The following is a 23,786-nucleotide window of genomic DNA, read 5'->3' as shown; positions in this document are numbered from 1 at the left end:
AAAAAGCTCGTTGAGACGACTTCTGGAATCCGTCTTTTATTCAACTTATGTTACAGTTACTTCACGCTGCTGATAGACAGCGTGAGAGGGACAGATCGACAGAGAGAGACGCCCTGCCACGTGGCAACTCGGAGCCCCGCTCCCGCGTGGCCCTCTTCCTCTGCCCGTTCCTGTTCTGACCCCGTGTTGTTGGTCTCTACCCCTATTTAATACCCGGGTCACGTGGTACGTTTCCGCCAATCCTCGTTAGCCTGCATCGAATCTTCCAGGCTCCCTCGTCAGCTCCCGGGACCACGCCCCTGACTCATCTCCCCATTGGCTGAGGCCAAAGCCAGCAGAACCAATCCTTATAGCTGTCACCTTTCCATCACGTCAGGGCCATGCCCCCAGGCTTCCCCCCATTGGCTGTAAACCATGACCGGCAGAGCCAATCACCATGACGAGTTGTGATACGTCAGTGAGCCGGATATAGCCTCATATTACATATGTACATATGTATGTTGAACTTCTCTCGCACCGTACGTAGCCAACGGTGCTAATTGGAGGTGCGTGGGAAGAACAACAAACCAACCTAGTAACGGGTGTTTGTGTGTTACGAGTGCCGATGGTGGTGTTATTTGATGGTGTATTGGGCGTGTGCTGTCTGGTCGTTCAGGATGACAGCGAAGAGAGTCAAGGCCCATGAGACGCACGGCCTGGGAAGGTTAGGCAACAAACAGAAGCGTGACTCCCTACGACCTGAAGCCCCCGCTGCTGTCGTCCAGGTCATACATCTGCACTGGACATGTCACAGTGCAACACGTAAATGGGATTCAAATTGATTCCTGCGCTCATGATGCACGCAAAAGAGAAAAAAATAGCGTAAATGTGTGATGTAAGAATGATGTGAATACCAAATGTAAACTTATTTCATAAGAATCTGCTGATTTAGTGCATGTGTCTGCACATTCAAACGTAACCCAACTATATCCAAATGTTGGTGGCTCAACTCAATTACACGTGTGTATTTTGTGTGGAATTTAACTTTGATATGGGTCTGGTGTTTGTGTTTTTTGTAAACTTAGCTGATTCTGGTATCTATTCTAGTAGGCTATAGCACGTAAGTATGTATGTGAAATTCTGTTTAACAAAGTCAGTGCACAGCAAACTACGTGGGGGACAAGCAACATCAAGGGTGGATAGCTCTGCTTTCTCATCAAGAAATAGCACCTAACAAGGGAGTACAACAATATGAATATAACAAAACAATTACTCAATTAAGCAATGCCATGCAGGTGCTGTAGTTGCTCTGATGCGATACATTTTAAACGCCTGAATGGGTTGTGCGGAGCAGCGTTTCATGCTGCAGCGCCTCACCGACGAGCAGCGAGTGGAGGTTGAGGTGCGAGCGGTCGAGCGAGACGGCCGGCTCCCGCGCCTGCCCCACCAGCAGGAAGGGGACGCTCATGCCGTGCGCGGCCACCTCGAACTTCCAAAACGACTCGGCCAGGTTCAGCTGGGTCGGCGCAAACTCAAACGCCACCTGGCAAGTGGGTGGGAATGCATATGGATGCATCAGAGCGTTCATGAAACTGGCTCAATGTAAGTACGTACATATTTTTTCTGCAATATTTTGCTGTCTTTTCTTGGATTTTCTGTTTGCACTTAGTCACATATTCACTTAAAGATGTTTTTTTGTTCATGTTTTTGTTTGTTGCGGTTGTACCCGATTCAAGAGCCGAATGGCTCACAAGGCTATACCTAGTAAATGAACTTGAAATGAACTTGAACTCATTTAATACCACGTCCCAGGTATTTCTTCTTTTTATTATACCAATCAAAGTATCACTGAATTACACTCATATTTAAGAGGGCTCTGCTCTGACATATGTATCCAATAGTTTTGTTTTTTAGCATGATCGGCTTTGCAAACAATACTGCTTCCTACAGGAACCTGTGGGCGTGTCACGCAGGCTGCATTTTTGTGCGATCCACAAATCCTGCCTTTAAGCCAGTAGTAGATTTTGGCAGAATCGTTTCCTACAGTTCATGTCCCAATTGTGATTGTCTTTTCTACTGTTCACTGATGCCTACTTTATCGAGGATGATATTGTCAGGTGAAATAAAGATGTAGGATTTCGCGACCAATATTATCCATAATGAAGGTTTTTTTGGGTTAGATTGCGTAAATATTAATGTGTCGTTAAACCCGCCAGCATGCAACACAGCCAATTAGTAAGGTTTGTCATTTAAATAAAACGTGCCAATTAGTTACTACTTCAACACGCCAGTGTGTTGGAGAGTAAACCCACAACATTTACAATTCGAGTGCGATGTTTCACGGGTGATTACAACCAGCTTCATCGGGCGATAGCCATAATTGTGAAGAAGTCCTGTTTCTGTCTTAAATAGAGGGAGTAAAGTATAAAATATAAAGATATTGATTCTCGATTTAAAGCTTTCGTGACTGCAGGGATTCATCTTCTTGGTTCTTTCGGTAAAGTCACGTAGAAGAGAAATAATAAAAATAAAACATAATAAAATAATTATATAAATGGCTCATTTAATACCACGTCCCAGATATTTCTTATTTTTATTATAAAATAATAAAATAATCTTGGTGGTGTTTCATTCTTCACCTGAAGACGGCTGCTTGCGTTGTAGCCGAAACGTCGTGAGAATTATTTTTATTATTTTATTATTTCCCTTCTACGTGACTTTACCGAAAGAACCAAGAAAATATTGATTCTCTTACGTAGCACTGCCTGCGAACCAGGCCATCTGTTTTTAACACAAACAACTGACTCCCACCAAAGGCCAGCTGCTGACATCACCTGCGACTTCCTCCCAGCCTCCAGGACACCCCCAGGGGTGCGGCAGGTGAAGGGGGTGAGTGTGCCTGGTGGATCCTCGCACTGCCAGGAGAATGAGTATGCGCTGCTGGAGGGGTTCAGGATGTAGAAGGACCTGCAGGAATGACCATTACAAACAATGGGTTACAGCAAGGCAGTCGTTATTTCATATAGCACTAACTAAGGCCAATGCATTAAAGAAGAACCTGATGAAATAAAACCCCAACTCTATATTTTACATATGAACCTTGATTGTGTGTTTCAGACAATTCCAAACAGGTTTGAAGCTCCATTAATGACAAAAATAATTTAGAATTATGATCATCACTGCATTGACACTGCATTAAATGTATGTATGTTGAACTTACTTTGCACCATACATAGCCAACTGTGCTAATCAGAGGTACGAGTGATGGCACAGTGATGTCACTAAAGTGCTATAAAGATGCACTTGACTTAAACTCCAAAGTCTATTTTCTCATTACCGACGCTTCAAACCGATTTTGGGCAGCCCAGGAAACACAATCTAGGTACATAATTACAGCTCTTGCATTAAATGAGTTGCGTTTTCTCTTCCACCCCTTAGCCTGGCAGTGCTTTGAGTGGCGAGTGGGAGAAGGTGGCGGAACGTACTTCGTGACGCACGTGTGCACGCCCAGTGCATGCATCTCGATGACGCGCGTGTCGGGCGGCAGCGTTGACCCCGGAGGAGCTCCCAGCCGCCCCGGCAGCTCGGGGTTGCGGCGGCCACCCGAGAGGTAGTCCGAGTCGGCCACCTCGAAGTGACACCACGGCATGAGGCCGCAACCTGACACGCTCACGGACGGCTCGGCGGCCTGCCCTCCCAGGTTCGGGATGCTGTCACGATCGAGAAGAGGCAACTTTAATTGCTGTGCCTGTAAGTCTGCAAGTCGGTCTGTCAGCCGCAATGCTTGGATAACTTTCATTGAATAGAGTCAAGTAATACGCGCTCGCGTTTTGACCAGAAGGAGCCAGGAATGCTTTCGCAGTTTTCAAGACCTTTTTTAAGAGGCTCTAGAGTTGAGTTTTGTGGCAAATGCTTTCATTGGTGTTTTGCATGTGGGAGAAACCTACAGTACCCACATACATGAGGGAATGACACTCAAAACTCGAAATAGATAATTATCAAACACTTTTCGTACTGCCATCTATTGTCAAGCTGTAACTAAGCAGGTCAATGGTATGATACAATCTGAGTGATCCCCCAGCCCATGGATGCTGTATAATGTCACATTTTGTACAATGCCCTGCTTGTGGGATCTATGAATGCCGTCGTGATTCCTGCTGGTGGTGTTACGCCTCACACCTGCACACCAGCCTCGCCCGGAATTCACCGACATCCAACGGCGAGAACCGCAGCTGAAGTTGCTGGGTGGCACCGGGGGGCACGGAGCCACTGGGGGGCTCCACGGTGAAGGGCAGGTCCTCCGGGGCCACGTCCACCGTCCCGTAAGCCAGCACGGCGTTCACCAACCCGCCCGCCCGGCTCGCCGGCCGCACCTCGGTCCCTGGTGCACGGAGACAATGATCCCCAGCTTAGCCTCGAGGACGTCGCACCTCCGATTACAACGGTTTGGCTAGGTACGGTGCGAAAGAAGTGCAATGTAAGTACGTACATATTTGTCAGGGAAGCCGCTGTCAGCGAGCACCTAATACAGTTGGTACTGCCTGTGTTGCCACATTTGCGATTTTATCCGGACGCCTCGTGACTTTTTGGGTTTCCTTATCGGAAAAATTCCGACAGTGACTACTAACAAATACTCTTTGGTTTTTTCAGTAAAGTCACGTAGGTTTAAAAAATAATAGATCGCAACACAAGCAAACGTCATCAGGTGTGAAACAAACACAGCAGGAAAACTGCTGACGTGGGAGAAAGAGCCGCTGCAACAAGATGGTGGGCCCAACCCAAGGGTAAGTGGGCAGAGCTAGAGAAGGCATTTGTACGTAAATCTTGATTTGAAGCTGTAAATGTGAGAGATTAGCATGCCAATATGAGATGGCCTAGCCACCGGAGGTGTGCCAATGAGAGGATTAGCATGTCAATGTCAGAGCCGGGCAACAGGAACAAAAAAAACCCTCAGAGCAAGAGGTACACATGATGAGCGGGAGACACAGAGAGTCGGAAATAACAGCGGACATAGGCAGGTAGGATGGAAACATCACAGTCAGTTAAGACTTTACTTGGTAAATAACGTCCTTGTGACTTTTTGGGATGAGGATATTATGCAGATTTTGGAGTAATTATATTATAGGCACGGAGTTGGCAACACTTAGCACAGTACGTGAGGAGGTGTGAGCTGCTCCACAGTGGGCCACCTTTGAATTGGCAGCGCTGATGTTGATGTAGGTGCTCATTTTAGTTTGACTTCACCGAAGGGATGTACATTTTCATGCCTGGCCAAGTTTCTCTCTCACCAGCACTAGTGCTGTGGATGATAACGATGACCAGTTTTGAAGGTTATCATCAGTATTAAATATGGAAATTGAACATAGGTTCATATGTTGCACATTGCTTTTGTGGGTTTTCTGAAACACAGGGACATGAGGCATGTAATAATAAGGAATAGACAATTTGGTTCTTTCGGTAAAGTCATGTAGGTATAAAATAAAATAAATCACGACGTTTCGGGCGCAACAAAAGCGTCCTACGTGACTTTACCGAAAGAGTAAAGTCATGATTTGAAGTTTTCGTGCAGTCACGAAAGCTTCAAATCAAGAATAGACAATTTGTGCACATCATATGCTAATAGACCTTTGGGATAATGGATCAAATGAGACTAAACATAGAAGACAGGAAACATAAATGAGACTACTATGTGAATGTGCCTCACTGACCGACTGTATTCCTAACAAACACTCGTATGTGTGTATGAATGTTGAACATCTTTTGCACCATCTGTAGCCAAGCGTGCTAATCAGAGGTGTGGGAGAAGGACAATAAAATGTGACACGATTCGAACCAAAGTTTATAATATCACGAGACCGCATTGTGTACTTTGATGTTCCTGAGGTTCGTCCTGGTTGCTTCTGCCATCCTCTGCTTGCACCTCCCAGCTGAAGGGCAATGCCACCAGGCCCGTGTTCTCCAGCTCCAGCCTGCGTGCACCCAGATAATGTTACTAACGCTTCGGCCGTATTCACCGTAGAGGGCTACGAATTGACAACTAAACAGCCACACCGATGTTACGGCCTGTTAAAGCAGCATGGGAGAGCAACCGTGATTAAACTGAACCGGGTTCTAAAATATGAAGAGTTGATGGTCTAAGCTCAGTCACCAATTGGCTGTACAAAACAAACCCATCGCGTTAAATGTATGTCTTGTTTAAAAATGTGTTATTAAGCAGACCAAGATAGCGATCTCATACCTGTCACCAATGACAGCAAACATAAAAAAAAACATCAATTTAAATTTAGCTTATTTCAGCTATGAGAATTAACATTTAGGTATGCATGTATTTGATAACAACTTTTTGCAACGCTTATCAAAGCTATGCCTCCAGTGTGAAGAAAGAGACAAGTGAGGTTACTTTAAAAGTTGTTCTTTGATATCAACTTTCAAGACTGTTCATTCTGAACGGAGAGTCATATAATGCTGAAATAACAGATAGAACACATGAGGGAAAAACACCTCTTATTCAGTAGAACATCGATAATCCGGCTGTTTCAGGGGGTAGGGGGGGCGCTGGATTTTCAAAAACTCCGGATAATCACATCATTATTTAAAATAGCTGATTTTTGCGTAACATTGTGTTTTAGGCGTTGTCTATATGTTTTTAAGCGTAAATAAACATACAAATAGACAAAACTATCCTACTCACCACTCTAATCTCGAAGATGTATGTACTACGCTCTTGTTTCAACAACATGTGTTTGACGGATTGGCCCGGGACTGCTGGATAATGTCGAAAGCTGGATATTCATAATCAACGTTTTTGGGTTTAGATCGCAAAAGCCTACGTGTTAAACTGAAAGCTGGATAATCGCACGCCGGATAATCGATGATCGACTGTATCTTAAAAACACACGGAAAGGGGTAAGACTCACTGGTAGATGCGCGTCTGGAACATGAGGGTGTCTCGGAAGTGGACAGGCTCGGTCTTACACCGGGGCCTGCAAAGGTCAGCCACTGCGCTGACCGCCAGCGACAGCTCCTGGGGCACCGAGTCCAGCAAGGTGTGCGGAGGTTCCCGCTCCGTCTCAACCACCTGCCCACGGGGTTCATGCCATACGCACGCCACGCAGAGCTCAGTGCAAGGCCATTCAGTCCTGGACGTTGACTCGTGCGGCCCCCTTCTTTTAAAAGAGCAGAGTGACAAGGAGGACATCTGCAAACAGTTAGAGGACTAAATTTCGATTTAAAGCTTTCGTGACTGCAGGGATTCATCTTCTTGGTTCTTTCGGTAAAGTCACGTAGAAGGGAAATAATAAAATAATAAAAATAAAACATAATAAAATAATTCTCACGACGTTTTGGCCACAACGCAAGCAGCCGTCCTCAGGTGAAGACCAGGTCTGTCGGGAAGACAGACGCTGTCTTTCAGGTGAAGAACAGGTCTGTCGGAAAGACAGCGTCTGTCTTTCCGACAGACCTGTTCTTCACCCGAGGACGGCTGCTTGCGTTGTGGCCAAAACGTCGTGAGAATTATTTTATTATGTTTTATTTTTATTATTTTATTATTTCCCTTCTACGTGACTTTACCGAAAGAACCAAGAAGAAAAAAAAAGCTAGAGGACTATTGTGTACAAGTCCATTCAGTTCTGTACGTTGACTAGTGTGGCTCCCTTCTTTAAATGAGCAGAGTGACAAGGAGGACATCTGCAAACAGCTAGAGAACTAAATTTCGATTTAAAGCTTTCGTGACTGTAGGGATTCATCTTCTTGGTTCTTTCGGTAAAGTCACGTAGAGGACATCTGCAAACAGCTCCAGGACTACCGTGTGTTGAAAATAAGGATGCAAATATTAGACAATAATATGACGCAATAGGAAAAAATGTCGGATGTTACATCTAAACTGATTGCATTTCACTTTCAGAGATCCATTAAAGCGACCAGTTTTATTTATTAAATTGTCAAACTCTTTCTTGTTATAAACTTAATCTTGGGGTTAAGGATCAATGCAATGTCAGCAAATCAATAGCATGATATGGAGATCCCTTAAGTAGACCTGAACGCAAATAAATGGTACTGACTGAAACAGGCATGATTTAATGAGAGTGAATGGTGTACGCTTTATTAGGCATGATACGATTAATACATTTATCAAATAAAATCGATTCTTACTCTCCTGATTAAATTATGGGTGTACGAATCACTTATTTATGATTTTGCTAAATATATATGAACATATTACATTTAGGCTCATAGAAAACAATGATAAATAAGACAGAACAAACGATGAATTATAGAATTGAGAGAATTGTGGCACTTTTTACATCAGGGGTGGGGGGGGGACAGTTTCAGTTTCATGTATTTGGTATAGCCCTGTGAGCCATTCGGCTCTTGAATCGGGTGCAACCGCAACAAACAAAAAACATGAACAAGAAAACATCTTAATATCTACCACAGGGGTAGGAAACCTTTTCCTTCTTGTGGGAAAAGAGTGTTCACATAACTTTGGTGGGACACACTTTAGTTGATACTCAAGTGTTATCATGCTAGGACTGTATGCATTGGCTGTGTGCTCAAAACATAGAGAGGCCACTTTAGCTCTCTGGCCTCTCGATGTGCTGCGATGAAGGGTCATTGCCCAAAAGTCGCCCATTATACATTTTATTTGAAGGCGGTGTTAAAGATGAATGTGTTGCATTTTTGTGTTTGTTATTTGTGCTTGTGCACATATTAAAAGGTGTTTTTCAGCTCAAAAATATTCCCCTCTAGTACCCCTTCAAGTGCATCTAAGACGCATCCAGTGTTGGATAAATATTCGTAGTGGTCCGTTTCTCGAAGTGGTGGGCCTCATGGAGCCGTGAAACTTTACGGCTGCGGGCCTCGCCAACCCTGCTCCTGCACTCGTCATGCAGGACTTCCCGTCACGGCGCCGCGTCCCCGTGCGCGCCCACCTTGGTCTTGGCGCCCGTGCCGGAGTGCAGACTGGTGCTGCTGCGCACGGCGTCCACCCAGCGCACCGTGTGCAGCCGGTCGTCCCAGTCTGGCACGCTGTCGGGCCGCTCCCGTAGCACCATGCGCCACAGGCGGCAGTGCAGGGCGCGCCTGTGCAGGCCCTCGGGGGAGTGTGCAAGGAAGGTGGCCGTCACGTCCTTGGTGCAGGAGGCGTGCAGGTGCCCGACCTTAACCGCAATGGGATGAAGCATGAGCTGCGAGGTTCACCAGTGAATGATCAAGATGATGATCGTGATTGAATTCAATTAGCAATTCAGATTGTATAGTTGTTACAGCCTTGTTTGTATTGATTCTTGATCGTTATTTCTTGTTTGTACAGTGTAGCTGCTCTGAAAGCCTAAATGTAATATTACTTACCAATAGGGTTTTTCCACTTTTTTCTGGCAACAAAACTGACACCTTTTGCAAGGAATCATGTCTACATTAACCGCAATACTTGCAGTCAAATGCAAACAAAAAACAATACTCTGGTAATGTATGCATTGTCTTTGAAACTGATTGGTCCACACCAGAGACAGCTTTCTTTGGAGCCTCGTCTCATATGGTGTTCGACCAGATGACGCCAAAAGGCGCACAGTTCAAGTATTGCGGTTAATGTAGACATGATTCCTTGCAAAAGGTGTCAGTTTTGTTGCCAGAAAAAAAAGGGGAAAAACCCTATTGGTATATTTTGGTACTGGCAAAGGAGGTCCCATAATGTAATATTACTTGTCATATACATATAATAATCGTACATTTACATATTAATTCTTACACGACTCACTGAATATATTGTCAAAGTAAGAATACTTGTTAATGAATTACATGATTGCACAGTTAGAAAGCCTAAATATTTACCAATTCAAGCTTTAACTGGGTCTTAATAATCATATTCAGCAAGGTCCTGCTCATTGTATTGCTACCGAGAGGCATCTTGTTGCCCTAGAGAAGTGTGTATCAGACTTATCGTCCAACCTTCCCTATATTATCCACCAATCCCACCTCAACGTTGCAAATGTAAATACTATAGGAAATGTGCCACCTGGCAAAAGCAAGCTTTTGCATTCCAAACACTAGCCTAATGAATGTTGTTGATTTAGTTGAATTGTTAACAAGAATAATGTACTTTACCCAGGAAAGCCTCAATGAGTCTTAAGAGTATTTTAAGGAGAGTCGTGTGTTCGGATGGACCCAATTTCAAAGCAGTACTGCTTTGAAATCGGGTCCATCTTTTTAAAACACCCTGGAGGAAGCAAGAGTTCCTGGAGAAAGCAAAAGACAGATACAACCCAGAATCCATCTCTGCACTCCCATCTCTGGACCACATCGTAGCCCATGTTTACAATACCTATTGTACCAATGCAATCTCCTATCCAGGTATTAACCAGTTAAAATAACTTGCCACAGTTGTGTGCAAATAAAAAAAAAACATGCAGACAACATCTTCACAGCTGTCCAGCTAAAAATGCTAATATGAGGCTGAACTGGGAATGTAATTATATCGATGTGGGGAAAATGGGCTAAGGTTATGCAGATTGGAGCCTTGCAAACCTGCGGGGAGAACTTCAGCTGGGGCAGGTCGGAGGGCCACTCGAAGCGCACAGCTTCGCTGGTGCTGTGGTTGCTCATGGTGAAGGTGAGCTGGTATGGCCGACCGATGTGGCAGTCGGCAAAATGCAGGTGCTCTGCTCGTGCCGCTGAAAATACACGCACACGTCCATGCCCCATCTTCAACGCTGACCGGGAGTCAGCTAGTTGGTGTCATCTCTATGAATCAAACTCGTGAAATAATAATGTGGCATTTAGAAGTTGATGGTGATGATGTCAATCATGATGATTATGATTATTCTGATGAGAATAACAATTATTATGACCATGGTGATGACAATAATGATGATACAAATATGCCAACAATTGTGATGATTATGATGGTGACATTCTCGTTGATGATGACAACTATTGTTATGATGACTATTGCAAAAAATGATGATGGTTATGATGACGATGATGATTTGTACCCTGGACATCATCAGGGTCCGACGAAGTCTCGTCAGTGTTGTCAGGCGATGCTGCTGGGGAGCTGGGGAAGTTGTCGAGCGTCACGGTGTCACTGTAGCCCTCCCCGACGAGCCGCACCATCGTCACCGCATACGGGTTGTCCAGCACGGTGAGCCGCGCGCTGCCGCGGCATGGCCCCACTCGCCCGGGCGAGCACTGCACCTCCAGATCCGCGCTCTCTCCCGGACGGATGACTAGCGACGCCGCGTGCGCCCTCTTGGCCGGCTCTGCGCAATTTAATTGGCAAAGATTTACCGTATTGATAACACATTCCTGCAGAGGGAGCTGGTAGGAACGTTGGGTTGATCGGTCAATGGCCAGGGTCAACGGCGGCGTGGTGTATTCCGCAAATATGCTCGACTGTGAGGGCGGGCACAAGCCGGCGTGAATATGTTCAACGTTGAGTTTTATAAGGGCACCACGGGGTGACCAGCCCCTCCCCACCCAGCCCCACCCATCCCCCACCCAGCCACACCCTCCCCACCCAGCCCCTCCCCACCCTCCCCACCCCCCCTCCCCACCTAGCCCCACCCTCCCCACCCAGCCCCTCCCCACCCTCCCCTCCCCACCCAGCCTCTCCCTCCCCACCCAGCCCCTCCCTGCACGGATGGACACAATAATCCCCTGTGGGCTGGTGTAACCAGGAGGTTCCTACCAGTACCAGCTAACATACTAATGTGACCCTGCTTTAGGTGAGTAATTTCATGAGTAGGGAGAATGTTAATGGATACAATGTTCATAAATTCGCCTATATACTTTTGAATAAATGAATTTGTAATTGTTAGTATCGAGCTTAAATCTGATTGGATGTTTCTGTGTGATCGTGACATTTAATTAAGAAACCGGACCAGGTGACACGGGTTCTTCTGACTTCCTGGGTCTTTATACTGAATTCCTAGATCTTGTGCTGATGATGCTTGACAAAGTCTAACTCTAAATTTGGTTGTGAGAATTGTTCTTCTATTTACCGGTGAGCTGACACATCAATAATTGGCTTGTTAAACACTTTTACACACGACAATCTGATTTGTTTGTCTATATCAGGTGGTGGAGGGTCTAAGTAACACAAATTTGGCGAGATCATTATGCGTCTAAAGCCAAAAAGAATCAACGAAGAATTATAATGATACCAGTTGGATGCAATTAAATTTGTGCTGCCTGAGATGTACTTTGCTTTCAGCTATAATTTTCATCTGTGGTGAGAGAATACTCCAGTCTCAGATGACGAAATGGCTTAATTGATCATTTGAATGCAAAGGCAATAAGTGACGAGCTCCCACTAAAACTAGTTCTCATCGATGGCTGCATTGACTGCATACACCCATCTAGTGGAGAAAATACCAAAGAAGATACTGCCATCACATTGTAGTTCATTTATCCAGCCGCATGCATAACCTGAGACGTGAAAATCTCGGACGGATTTTGTAGCGTCCCTAAACTGGGGTTATGCCCCGCACGTGATGTAAATGTTGCTATTATGTGTTTCATCTTAAAGGCAGTTTACCACGTAGGCTTTTGCGACTAATATTATTCGTAATAAACGTTTATGGGTTAGAGCAAATTTCCCGATGATGCTGGATGTAATTACCAGCAAAACGTTGTACTCAAAATTGTTTTAATGTTGTGGATTCACACTTCAACACACCGGTGGGCTAAAGTAGTGAACTATTTGTCTTTTGTCAACGTGACACTTTTTTTTTACTAATTGGCTGTGTCGGGTGGTGGATGTTACGACACATTTATAAATAACGCGATCTAACCCAAAAACTTTTATAATTAATCTTGAAGGCAGTTTTCCGCCCAACGCCAACTCACGAAGCCCCTCGGAGGTTCACTTTACCTTCATTGGCCTCCTCTTCCTTGTCGAGAGGGTATAAACACTTTGTTCCTGGTTTCACTTTGAGCTTGAATGCACCCGTTTCATCCAACAGATCAACGTTAATCTGAAAACAAAAATGTATTTTTAGCAGGGTGGTCAGTACCAATAAAATCTTTACACACATCAGTGGGTGACCTCCTATTCAATACTTGGCATATGAATGATATTATTTCATAATGACGAGGTGCTTTGTCATTCGTTATTTGTTTCATTACTTTGTGCACTTTCTCTTTTAGAATTTTCAGGCCTTCAAATTCCTTCCACAATGCTGGTTTAATTTTGCTTCTTGCATCCATAATATAATTTTGTAAATCCATTTCAAATGTAATACCCCCAGTACATTTTTTCATACTCAGATGAAAAACTGCTCAAGAATTGTCCTACTTAAATATTACTGGAAAACATTGGCTCCAGAACATCCATTGTTTGATGGATTCAAATGTCTATCTTATACTGTGGTGGTAATACAAAGTGTTGTTTGTTTATTTATTTATCTATCATGTATATATCTTAATAATGTGCCTTTGACTAAATTGCCCGAATGTGGCCGAGCCGATCAATCTCAAAATGTTGTTCATGGGCTATGGGACTGCGTTGTAGGCAGCACAGGACAGTGCAGCACAATCCATTGTCACGCTGTACTTCCATGCTCTCACCTTACTTCTCGCTGCTTTTCACCAAACCGTACCAATCAGTGTGATGACGTATGGGAAAATAACCCTGACAACCGACACGACGTGAGGAGGCCTCCTTCCAGCGATGGAAAGGGGTTGTACAAGTGGTGAAGTGCTTAAAGTGATTGTTCATGTTCACGCTGGAGTCGGCGTTCAACGTCACGGCCATGGCGTCAGGATGCCCGTGGATCGATACAAGGGGCTGTATGCGTACACATACTGAAGCTCAGGGGCATCACCTGTGCGGGCAGGGTGCTGTCATTGCACAGTGAGAGCGGTAGCGTCTGGGCGCGGCCGAGCAGTAGGCGCTGAAACAGCATGAGCGGCGCTCCCTGCTTGCACCGCAGCGCGGGCCTCAGCACGCTGACGTGCGGCAAGGTGCCCTCCCCACACACGTCGAAGATCAGCCCCCGTGGCCTCAGGACGCCGCTACACACAGTTAGCGCACGCATGCACAACGGGCACGGTTGTTCAAAGAGCAGGGAACAGCAGGGTGCAACTGCTATCACCTCGCACCTCCGATTAGCACGGTTGACTATGTACGGTGCGAAAGAGGTTCAACATACAAACATACATCCTCAAGATAGATATGGCCTTATAGGCTGCCGTCATTACTACAGATGTTAGGTGTGGTATTTATCATTCTAGGGAAAGTTGGCCTGTGCAATAAATTTTGACTTGCCATCATTGAAAAGATATTTTTTTCTCTAAGCATTGCACTGAAATCAGATGCTATAGGGCATAAGCACAATGATTTACTATGGGACTTCAAAATTCATATCAGCAATGGTTTTATTGCATATTTCTGGTTGCCAAAAATAGCTTACAGTACTTGGAATGAATAGATGTCAGCGATCATTCAAACTATGATTTAAATTAGCACATTTTAAGTGTTGGATTGTGTTTTAGAGGAAGGAAATGTTTAAAATAAAAATTTTAATTACTTTTACAAAAATTGTCTTGCTTTGGAAACAAAATATTTGTTAGCCTATACGTATTACTCAGTGATCTGTCTAACTACTTTTAGAAGTTTTTTTCACGTAAAATATTCATTGCCGCATGCTTTTTTGCATGCCTCTCGCTTGCTTGGGCCGATTACACATTCAATCTTTATGAGCCACAGTTAAACTTGGTATACAGATAGTAATCAACTGATGAAACGCACCTGGGTAGGCCTTCCACATTCGCCTCAAAGGTGCACTGGTAGCTTTGCATGGCTTGTGGGATGAATGAAACCTCCGCATACATGTGGGAGTGGCTGGGGACGCATGCTCGTGCTGGCTCCACGCTAAAAATGTCTCCGATGCGCGCGGCCGCCTGGACATATTACAGCAGGACAGGAGCACAAGGGCACATGGAGACAGGGACACACAAGGCATTGGGGCACACAGCGGCATGGGTACACAGACACAGCGACACAAGGGCATAAGGACACAAGAGCACAGAGATATAAGGGCGCAGAGGCAGACAGCAAAAGGACATGTGTACAAAGATAAAGATCCTCCATTTAGCCTTAACAGACTGTCGGGGCAAGTGTTGTTAGCGAGCACCTATGAAGGCCGGCACGCACACGAGGGGGTGGGTGGCCAACACCACGCCCAGCCGCCTTTGTCTCCCTAGTGACGATGTTTACATATCGCACCAGGTGCTCATTTGAGGCTGAGTCGACCTAGGGGAGGCCCGGGACCGGCTCAAATAATCGTCACCGGTGTTGGCCGTGAGTGGCAATTGAACCCGGGTCACCAGAATCGTAGCGCAGCGCGCTATACGATACACTATCGCTCACATGTGAACAGGCACATACACACACACACGAAGAACATGGAGACAGAGGCACAAGGGCACATGGTATTGAGGTCTCACAGTCACAGGCACAAAGAAAGTCACATGGTCACATAGGCACAAGGGTACACAAGCACATGGGGTCACAAAGGCACGACTGTACAGAGACAGAGTAGCACATCGCCACAGGGGCACACGGCAGCACTGACACATGGTCACAGGAGGACACAGGTATGAGGCACATGAAGACAGAGGCGCAGGGGCACACAAAGTATAGCGGGATAGGCGTACGTGGCAATAAGGACTCAAAACTCTAGATTTGAAGCTTTCGTGACTGCAAGGATTCATATTCTTAGTTTTTTCGGTAAAGTCACGTAGGTAAAAAATTGAAATTAAAAAATAAAAATAAAATAATAAAAATCACGTTTCGGAGGCAACACAAGTCTCCGTCATCAGGTGGGACCGTCACAGCCAGATTTGCTGTATCAAGTGATTTTTATTATTTCATTTTTATTAATTTTAATTTCATTTTTTTTACCTACGTGACTTTACCAAAAAAACTAAGAATGGGACTCAAAACCACATGGGCACAAGAGCACACAGATACTGGACATATGACTGCTACACAATTACGAAATTTACATCTGAGCTCATTAGTCAATTTTTTCGGTATGTGTATGTTGAATTTCTTTACCGCAATACGTAGCCAACCGTGCTAATTTTGAGGTGCAAAACATTGCACGTTGCCTGTGCCGCAGCACCTTGCTCGAGACGGGCTTGACGTAGAAGACGACGTCGCACGGCACCCGTTTGCAGTTGAGGATCTTGAAGCGTGCAGTGGCACGGCGGCCCACGACGGTGCCGTGGAAGACGAAGCGGCTCTCGTCCTCCACAAACGCGCCGCTGCCGCTCTGCGCGCTCGCCAGCACCTGGCTCAGCGTGGCACTCCGGCACATGTGCTGCTCCTCAAATATGGCTTCTAAGTCGTTAATCACTATGCCTAGAGGATGGAAAAAAATTAACCCATAAAAACTAATTTTTTCACTATAAATCCTTTATATGCGTGGCATCGGTTTTATTTTATTATTCATTTCTGTTTTTCTGGAGTAAGAGTTTCATTTTTATCACATTGGTATTTTTAATAAAATATGAAAAAAAAATTCCTAAAAAGTGTAAAATTTTGGAAAATAAATTGTCACGCACAACGAGTCTGTGTGCAAAATGTCAGCTCGATTGGATCACGGGAAGTGGGTTAAAAAACGACCGAAAGATTTGCACGGTCGTAAGCGCGCAAGCAAGCAAGCAAGTGAACTTAATATAAAGGATTTAAAAAGGGCGGAGTGGGTTGGGCACTGTGAGTGTGGGTTCATCATTTGGGCAGGAGGAGGAGATGGGTACAGTTTCAAAATTGTTATCTTCTAGATTGTTTTAGTCATAACTGACATTCATGTGCCAAGCGTTGCAATGTATCAACTTGGCCCACCTAGGATTGTTAATGTGACAAATTTTCACGAAAGATAATGTAGACAAGTACATTCAATTAAGCTTCAATGTTCCAAGGTACACAATCAGCAGACTGATTTTAGGGTTTAATAATAATGCAACTTATATAGAATAACAGCTTCATTTCAAATCCAGAGGACAGAAACAGCCAGATAGTGGGATAGTGTACGAGAACAGCTTGAAATTCGGGTGCCAATTCGGGTGACAACCATTGGATATAGCAGAAGGAAGGAAGTGATGGCGATGTGGGGGTTACATAAACGGCATTGGTCATGGTCAATGGCGGAGCCAGGATTTTCAGGTAGGGGGGGCAACCCCTCCAGCAATGAAAAATGATCGGAGTTGTTAGTAGGCAAGGACTTGTCCCTTGCTTTTTATTCGACGCGTGTGCGGCGATGACACAGCCATCGATCGAGGATCGAATTCGAACCGCGTTGTGTGATCGGCATCGTGCTCGCTGAAGTTGAATGCCAGGGAAGTCGTGTGCTGTATACATAACTGCGCACAATTCTGTGAGTCACTTATAACTGCTTTGCTGTTACTTATTGCCAATTACGGACTCAGACTATTGTCCTATCATCTCATAGAGTCCTTGGCACGTAATAATATGCTACACAGTGGCAGTGGGGGTCGCAAAATGCCGATGTATTACTAATAAACCCCAATTATCTGATCGAAATTAGGGATTTCGATCGGATCATTGGGGGGGCACGTGCCCCCCCCACCCCCCCCCCCCCCCCACTGGCTCCGCCAGTGGTCATGGTGACCTCTTGAGTGTTTAATTTTTTCGCTTAATTATTAATGTCATTATTTATCTTATTTATTGCAGTGCATTCGCATTCAATTATTCAGGTAACGAATGGGCATGTAAATTAATTAATCAACTAGTGAGTCGCGATGGTTAATTACAGGAACTAATGAGGTGATTATAAGAGTGCTCTGTGGTCGGTGCATGATAAAGTGGGCCAGGCTGCGCGTACTGGGGATGCACGCGTCAGCGAACAGGCTGTAAGGAATGCCCGCGGGGTGGTCGCTGGGATCGCGTTCACTGATGTCTAAGGCCAGGGTCTCCGAGGTGCAGCCCGCATACTCCGGTGCACACTCCACCGTCACGATCTGCTGGCCGCCCGGCAACAGCGTGCCGAACCCCGGGAACACGGTGAACATGCCCAGCGACAGCCGAGCCTTCGTGACACACGCACAAGACAAAGATAAAGATCCCCTGTGTAGCCTTAACATCATTTTGAGGCAAGTGCTGGACACAAACACCTATTAAGGCCTATGAAAGCATGGTACACGAGAGCGTGGGTGGCCAGTACCATGCCTGGCTGCCTGTGTCTCCATAGTGAAAATGTTTACACATCGCACCAGGTACTTATTTGAGGCTGAGTCGACCTAGGGGATGCCCAGGTCTGGTTAAGCTAATCACGGCCATGAGCAGGATTCGAACACAAACACCAGACCAATATCAAAGTTAAATGCCACACAAAATACACACGTGTAATTGAGTTGAGCCACCGACATTTGGATATAGTTGGGTTACGTTTGAATGTGCAGACACATGCACTAAATAAGCAGATTCTTATGAAATAAGTTGACATTTGGTATTCACATCATTCTTATATCACGCATTTACGCTATTCTTTTCTCTTTTGCGTGCATCATGAGCGCAATAATAAATATGAATCCCATTTACGTGTTGCACTGTGACATGTCCAGTGCAGATGTATGACCTGGACGACAGCAGCGGGGGCTTCAGGTCGTAGGGAGTCACGCTTCTGTTTGTTGCCTAACCTTCCCAGGCCGTGCGTCTCATGGGCCTTGACTCTCTTCGCTGCCACCCTGAACGACCAGACAGCACACGCCCAATACACCATCAAATAACACCACCATCGGCACTCGTAACACACAAACACCCGTTACTAGGTTGGTTTGTTGTTCTTCCCACGCACCTCCGATTAGCACCGTTGGCTATGTACGGTGCGAAAGAAGTTCAACACACCTACATACATGCATACAATAATTTTGTCATCACCGATCCTTGTGATAATAATAATACTAATAACGTATATAAGTAAACGACTGTGACTGTTATTGAATCTGATGAGACAATGCTTACCCCTTGCGCTGAGATGCAACCGGTGAGTCCAGCGCCAGCTTCTGGATGGAGTACTTGAAGTCAAAGTCGCCACGGTTCTCGATCGTGAAGGTGCATGTCTTGCGTGTGTTCACCACCAGTGGGCCGAAGTTGATGTCGTTGGCAGGGCAGATAGAATACTTGCTGTAGACGGCGCACGCCGACAACTTCACGGGTATGCTCGCGATAGCCTCCCCATGTCCCACGCTGGGTTCGATCACCTACAGGAATCACACAAAAATAAGATTGTCTGCCTGTCTTACTATTTCTCTTTGACTGACTGTCTGACTGCCTCTTTGTCTGTCTGCGTCTGTCTTTACGTGTCTTTTGACCAGTTGCGTGCCTCTTTGTCCGACAGAACATTTATTTTTCTTGCCATAAGTTCTACATCTTAATCATCGACTGGTCAATATAAAGGAGTAAATATTTGAAGAACCTTACAGTGCCAGCTTTACAGATACACTTTGTATATTATATTATTTACAAGGAATGTGTTAAACCAAGGGTGTACTGATTTATCCTAAGCGCCTGCTTGTGTGCTCAACGACACAAGAATTGACCTTCGAGCGGGCCATGTTCCCATCTGTTGTTTGTCCAGCGCACGGGCAGGCAGGTCTTGCTGCTGAGCCTAGAGCCCCGTTTATGCAGGTCACCTACCTGGCAGCGCAGGATGGGCTGCTCAGTGATGGACACCTCCCGTTTGCCATGGAACATGATGGTGACGGGCGTGTGTCGCTCCGTGGGCAGGAGGGTGCCCTTCTGTGGCTGCACGGAGAAGAGCGTGCTCACGTCTGGCACGGCTGTGGCTGCTGCCTCCAGCCCGAAGCTGCATCGTTGCGGGAGGAAATCCACGTGAGCAAAAGCGCAGATTTGTGCGCAGAGATGTGCTACTGTGTAACATGGGAAATGAGCTCACCTAAATGAAATTTCATATTTCCCTTTGTTCTTCATGGTGAAAGTCTGCTTAGCCTCTTCTGACACACGTATGACTCCAAAATCCAGTCCCCCGTCAGACCCTGGGGTTGAAAAACAATGCGGTACATGATATTATGATGTAGATCCCTCGTAGACTTAAAGAAAATACATTTAGTAAATCTAAGACAGTTGTGGTGGATTGTGGGTAAATAAACTGACAGTTGTCTGGTTGTCATCTGAGTCTCATCATCCCATTGGCCGATGGATTAAAATATCACTTTTTTTCATGGTAAACACACTCTTTTCAGTTTATTATCTTATATTAACTTAATTGGGTTTGTTTAATGTGGTAATAAAGTAAGTTTTAATGGGTTGTAATTATTTGTATCTTTTCAGTTATGTCATTGAAAACTTATTTCTTCTAAATTTAAAAGTCATTTTTTTTACTGCTTTTTTGTGTTCAGTTTGTAGTCCTTCCCCACACCTTCCCCGTACTGTGCAAAAGAAGTTCAACATACATACATAGATTGTAATACTATTAGCAATAAGTATGGCTCACTCTACCTTAACTATTGGTTTTGAAAATGATTAGAAACGTTCACACCATCCTAAAATACAGGCCATTATAAATTACTGCAGATCATTTTAAGAACTTCCATCACATGTTTTTCATGTATCACGCTGTACAAAGCACTTTGTGAGATGCCCTGGCTTAAAGGGCTCTATATATGATTTTACTCGAACCCTATACATCTCAGGAGCTGCAGTAGGGTGTGGAATCGTTTCACCTACCTTTCGGCAACGTGAGATCCAAAGCCACATCGTATGCTTCAGCAATCACTTGTATGTTCTCAGTATGAACTATGCCCATTATGTTCTCGACATCTGAAATCTGAAACGTGAAGAGGATTTGACATTCATCGATGAAACAAAGCTGTACAGACCCAGACTAGAAACATATTATGAAGTTAATTTAGTTTGCCTCCTTATTTGCACAAGGCCCTATCTTTTGCCTACACATTTTCAGAATTGCACTTGTAATCGCAACGAGCACTGCCTGACCTCCAGGCGAATCATCTTCTTGATGTTCACGGGCTTGAGGGCGCGGAAGTAGGCGTGCAGTGTATGCTGGGATCTGGGCGGCACAACGCCTTGGTCGGCGTCCAGGGAGAATTCATCTCCCAGGCTGTCCAGGCCGCTCACATGCCACGCCACGGGCGCCAGCGTGTTGTTCTTCAGCGTCAGCGTCCTTGTGTCCTTCCTTTTGAATGGCAAGCGTGCACGTATGCATGGTAAGGCTCTAGCAAGGACGTCTACAAAAAACACTGCTGATACTGAACCCACGGGGAAGAGGCAGTAACAGCAGGATTGCTATATCTTACAATGGCATCTCTTATTGTGTTGCATTATTACATTTTTCAGCTGCTTCTTATGGCACTGTAAATGAAAGTATTATTACTGTTTTATTTTAAACGCCTATGCAATTTAACTGCACTATAACTGTAGTACAATTTTACTGCACTATAACAACTGCAGTGCATCACGCTAACAACTGTACTAAACCCGGTTATCGGAGTTCAATTCCCAGCCTGGCTAACATCAGTGGTGAGTGACATCTAAACTGGTCCTGGACCTTCCCCTTCTCAATTCACACTGGCGAGTATGATGGAATATGGCCAATCAACAGCCATGACTAACATAACATGTGGAGGCCTTCACCCAGCAGTAGACTAACAAAGGACTAAATTTTTATTTAAAGCTTTCGTGACTGCAAGGATTCATATTCTTGGTTCGTTCGGTAAAGTCACGTAAAAGGGAAATAATAAAAATATAAAACAATAAAATTATCACGACGTTTTGACTGCAACACAAGCAATCATCATCGGGTGTGAAATCCACAGCAAGAAAATTTGAAAAAAGTGGCGGTATTTTCAAATTTTCTTGCTGTGGATTTCACACCTGATGATGATTGCTTGTGTTGCAGTCGAAACGTCGTGATAATTTTATTGTTTAATATTTTTTCTAATTTTATTATTTCCCTTCTACGTGATTTTATTAAAAGAACCAAGAATAACAAAGGGCTGTACATTTATATTTGATTTGTAAGTTCTCATGTGACTGTGAGAATAATGCACTTATTCTTTTTCATGCCACATCATTTATTTTGTTTCCATGAAAGTATTCAATATAATAGGGGATACATTTCAGAAGTCATATTCAAGAGGCCTTCAGCATAGCGAATAACTGAGCATGGTTGATGGTGGATAAGCATGCAATGATTCACCCCCTCTGTAATTCAATAAACTGTCACAATTCAGGGTTGCAATATCAAAAAGTTAAATGTAAAAAATTATAGCTACTTTGTGTATTTTTTCAATGGTTTAGTTTGCTCCATTAAGGCTGAATATAACATTGCATCAATCATAAACAGTAGATTCTTCCACGCGTGATTTAAACATGTATCGTGTGTCTAAGAATGAATTATAATAGAATAATTACATTGTTACATGCCTATTGTTGCCAGTGATCACAACAACAATAGTCTGTGAAAGAGAGTTGCCCCCTGAGGATTCAGTGAGCCTGGATTCTGCCAATGCATAATCCAGTGCCGCTCCAAACAGAATCGGAATCTTGATTTATTTAGAATGCCGGAGTAATCCGATGAGCTATGAAGCTCTTTTTCAGACATGTCCAATATGGGAAGGTCAGCAAGTTACAGCAGCAAACAATACAAATCAACTCATAGGAGTGCCAAATCGAGAAAATGGAAAGCAAGTCACGAAATATGATTAAGTAATGGATTATATAACTATGTAAGTCAGATTTATCAAGATTGGACAAGGCAGCAAAAACAACCAACAAAACTTCGACTTAAAACTTTCGTGACTGCAGGAAATGATATTCTTTGGTTCTTTCGATAAAGTCATGTAGATAGATAGAAAAAATGATTAAATTAAAATAAAGTGAATACAAATATCACGACGTTTCGATCGCAACACAAGCGGTCGTCATCAGGAAAAGGGGTGGTTATGTGGAAACCCTCCCCGTAGAGGCAATTGAATTTTGACTTAAAACTTTCGTGACTGCAGGAATTCATATTCTTTGGTTTCTTTCGGTTGTAGTAGGTTCCAGAAAGGGGGCGTGGCCGAGGCGGAGCAAGGCCACTTTGGGAGTATAAAAGGGGGCCCTGAGGGGGAGCTCGGGGCTGTTGCTGGTAGTGGAATCCCCGTCGTGCCGTTCAACATCATCGTCGTCGCCATCTCGTCGTCGTCACCATCTCCTTGTCGTCGTCTCCGTCTTCACCATCCCGGGATGCTGTTAGTCAGACAGCCTACCAACTATTCTAAGTAGTGCCGCAGACAATAGACGGTCTTCATTATAATAGTGTGCACCCACGTAGGGTGTTGTGTATTATCCCGACGGTGCTTGTTAAATAAAATAAGTGCCTCCAAGTATTACTGCCTCCGATCTGCGTCACTACGCATGTATAATCCAGCGCTGCTCATATACTCTGCATCACCTGTGCAGCAGCAGCTTGTCAAAGTGCAGCTGCTTGCGTTCCAGCTCAAGTTCGGGCCTCACTCCGTGGCAGCGCACGCGGAACATGGCCGGCTCGGGGTTCTCGTGCACGCAGCACACCAGCACGTCCTCGAAGCAGCCCGGCGACGTCGGATAGGCCCATAGCGTCAGCGTCTGTAACGGTGCACACGACAACTACAGCAACAACAACGGCAGCCATTCGCTGCTAAGCGGCGAAGTCACCATGACGCACACACACACACACAGAAACCATTTTCCCGAACGCGGTTTCAAATTCGATTTGACTTTTGTTGTCCAATCGTCAGTCTGTTTTAAAGCGAATACAAGTTTGTTATGGTCATGTATG

The 23,786-nt window shown here is 44.8% G+C and overlaps 1 protein-coding gene across 2 annotated transcripts in view; it reads right to left on the bottom strand.

Annotated features, from left to right (window-relative positions):
* HYDIN (HYDIN axonemal central pair apparatus protein) overlaps positions 1–23,786 on the bottom strand; it is a 126,853-nt gene that overhangs the window by 14,310 nt on the left and 88,757 nt on the right. For both annotated transcript variants that reach the window (XM_078601931.1, XM_078601932.1), the window contains exons 53-73: positions 23,421–23,593; positions 20,963–21,161; positions 20,693–20,792; positions 19,902–20,001; positions 19,643–19,811; positions 18,968–19,206; positions 18,582–18,690; positions 17,829–18,033; positions 16,107–16,345; positions 14,729–14,880; positions 13,803–13,992; positions 12,851–12,953; positions 10,971–11,237; positions 10,504–10,649; positions 8,913–9,140; positions 6,897–7,057; positions 5,848–5,948; positions 4,159–4,360; positions 3,465–3,689; positions 2,814–2,946; positions 1,357–1,522 (exon numbers count right to left, since the gene is read on the bottom strand). In XM_078601931.1, the coding sequence (XP_078458057.1) occupies positions 1,357–1,522; positions 2,814–2,946; positions 3,465–3,689; positions 4,159–4,360; positions 5,848–5,948; positions 6,897–7,057; positions 8,913–9,140; positions 10,504–10,649; positions 10,971–11,237; positions 12,851–12,953; positions 13,803–13,992; positions 14,729–14,880; positions 16,107–16,345; positions 17,829–18,033; positions 18,582–18,690; positions 18,968–19,206; positions 19,643–19,811; positions 19,902–20,001; positions 20,693–20,792; positions 20,963–21,161; positions 23,421–23,593 (3,607 nt within the window). The remainder of the gene's footprint in view (positions 1–1,356; positions 1,523–2,813; positions 2,947–3,464; positions 3,690–4,158; positions 4,361–5,847; positions 5,949–6,896; positions 7,058–8,912; positions 9,141–10,503; positions 10,650–10,970; positions 11,238–12,850; positions 12,954–13,802; positions 13,993–14,728; positions 14,881–16,106; positions 16,346–17,828; positions 18,034–18,581; positions 18,691–18,967; positions 19,207–19,642; positions 19,812–19,901; positions 20,002–20,692; positions 20,793–20,962; positions 21,162–23,420; positions 23,594–23,786) is intronic.

The sequence above is a fragment of the Lampetra planeri genome, chromosome 17 (assembly GCF_965212315.1).
Source record: "Lampetra planeri chromosome 17, kcLamPlan1.2.h2, whole genome shotgun sequence".
Taxonomy (NCBI): Eukaryota; Metazoa; Chordata; class Hyperoartia; order Petromyzontiformes; family Petromyzontidae; genus Lampetra; species Lampetra planeri.
The sequence above is the reverse complement of the archived record's forward strand: the minus strand, read 5'-3'. Positions and strand labels throughout refer to the sequence as shown.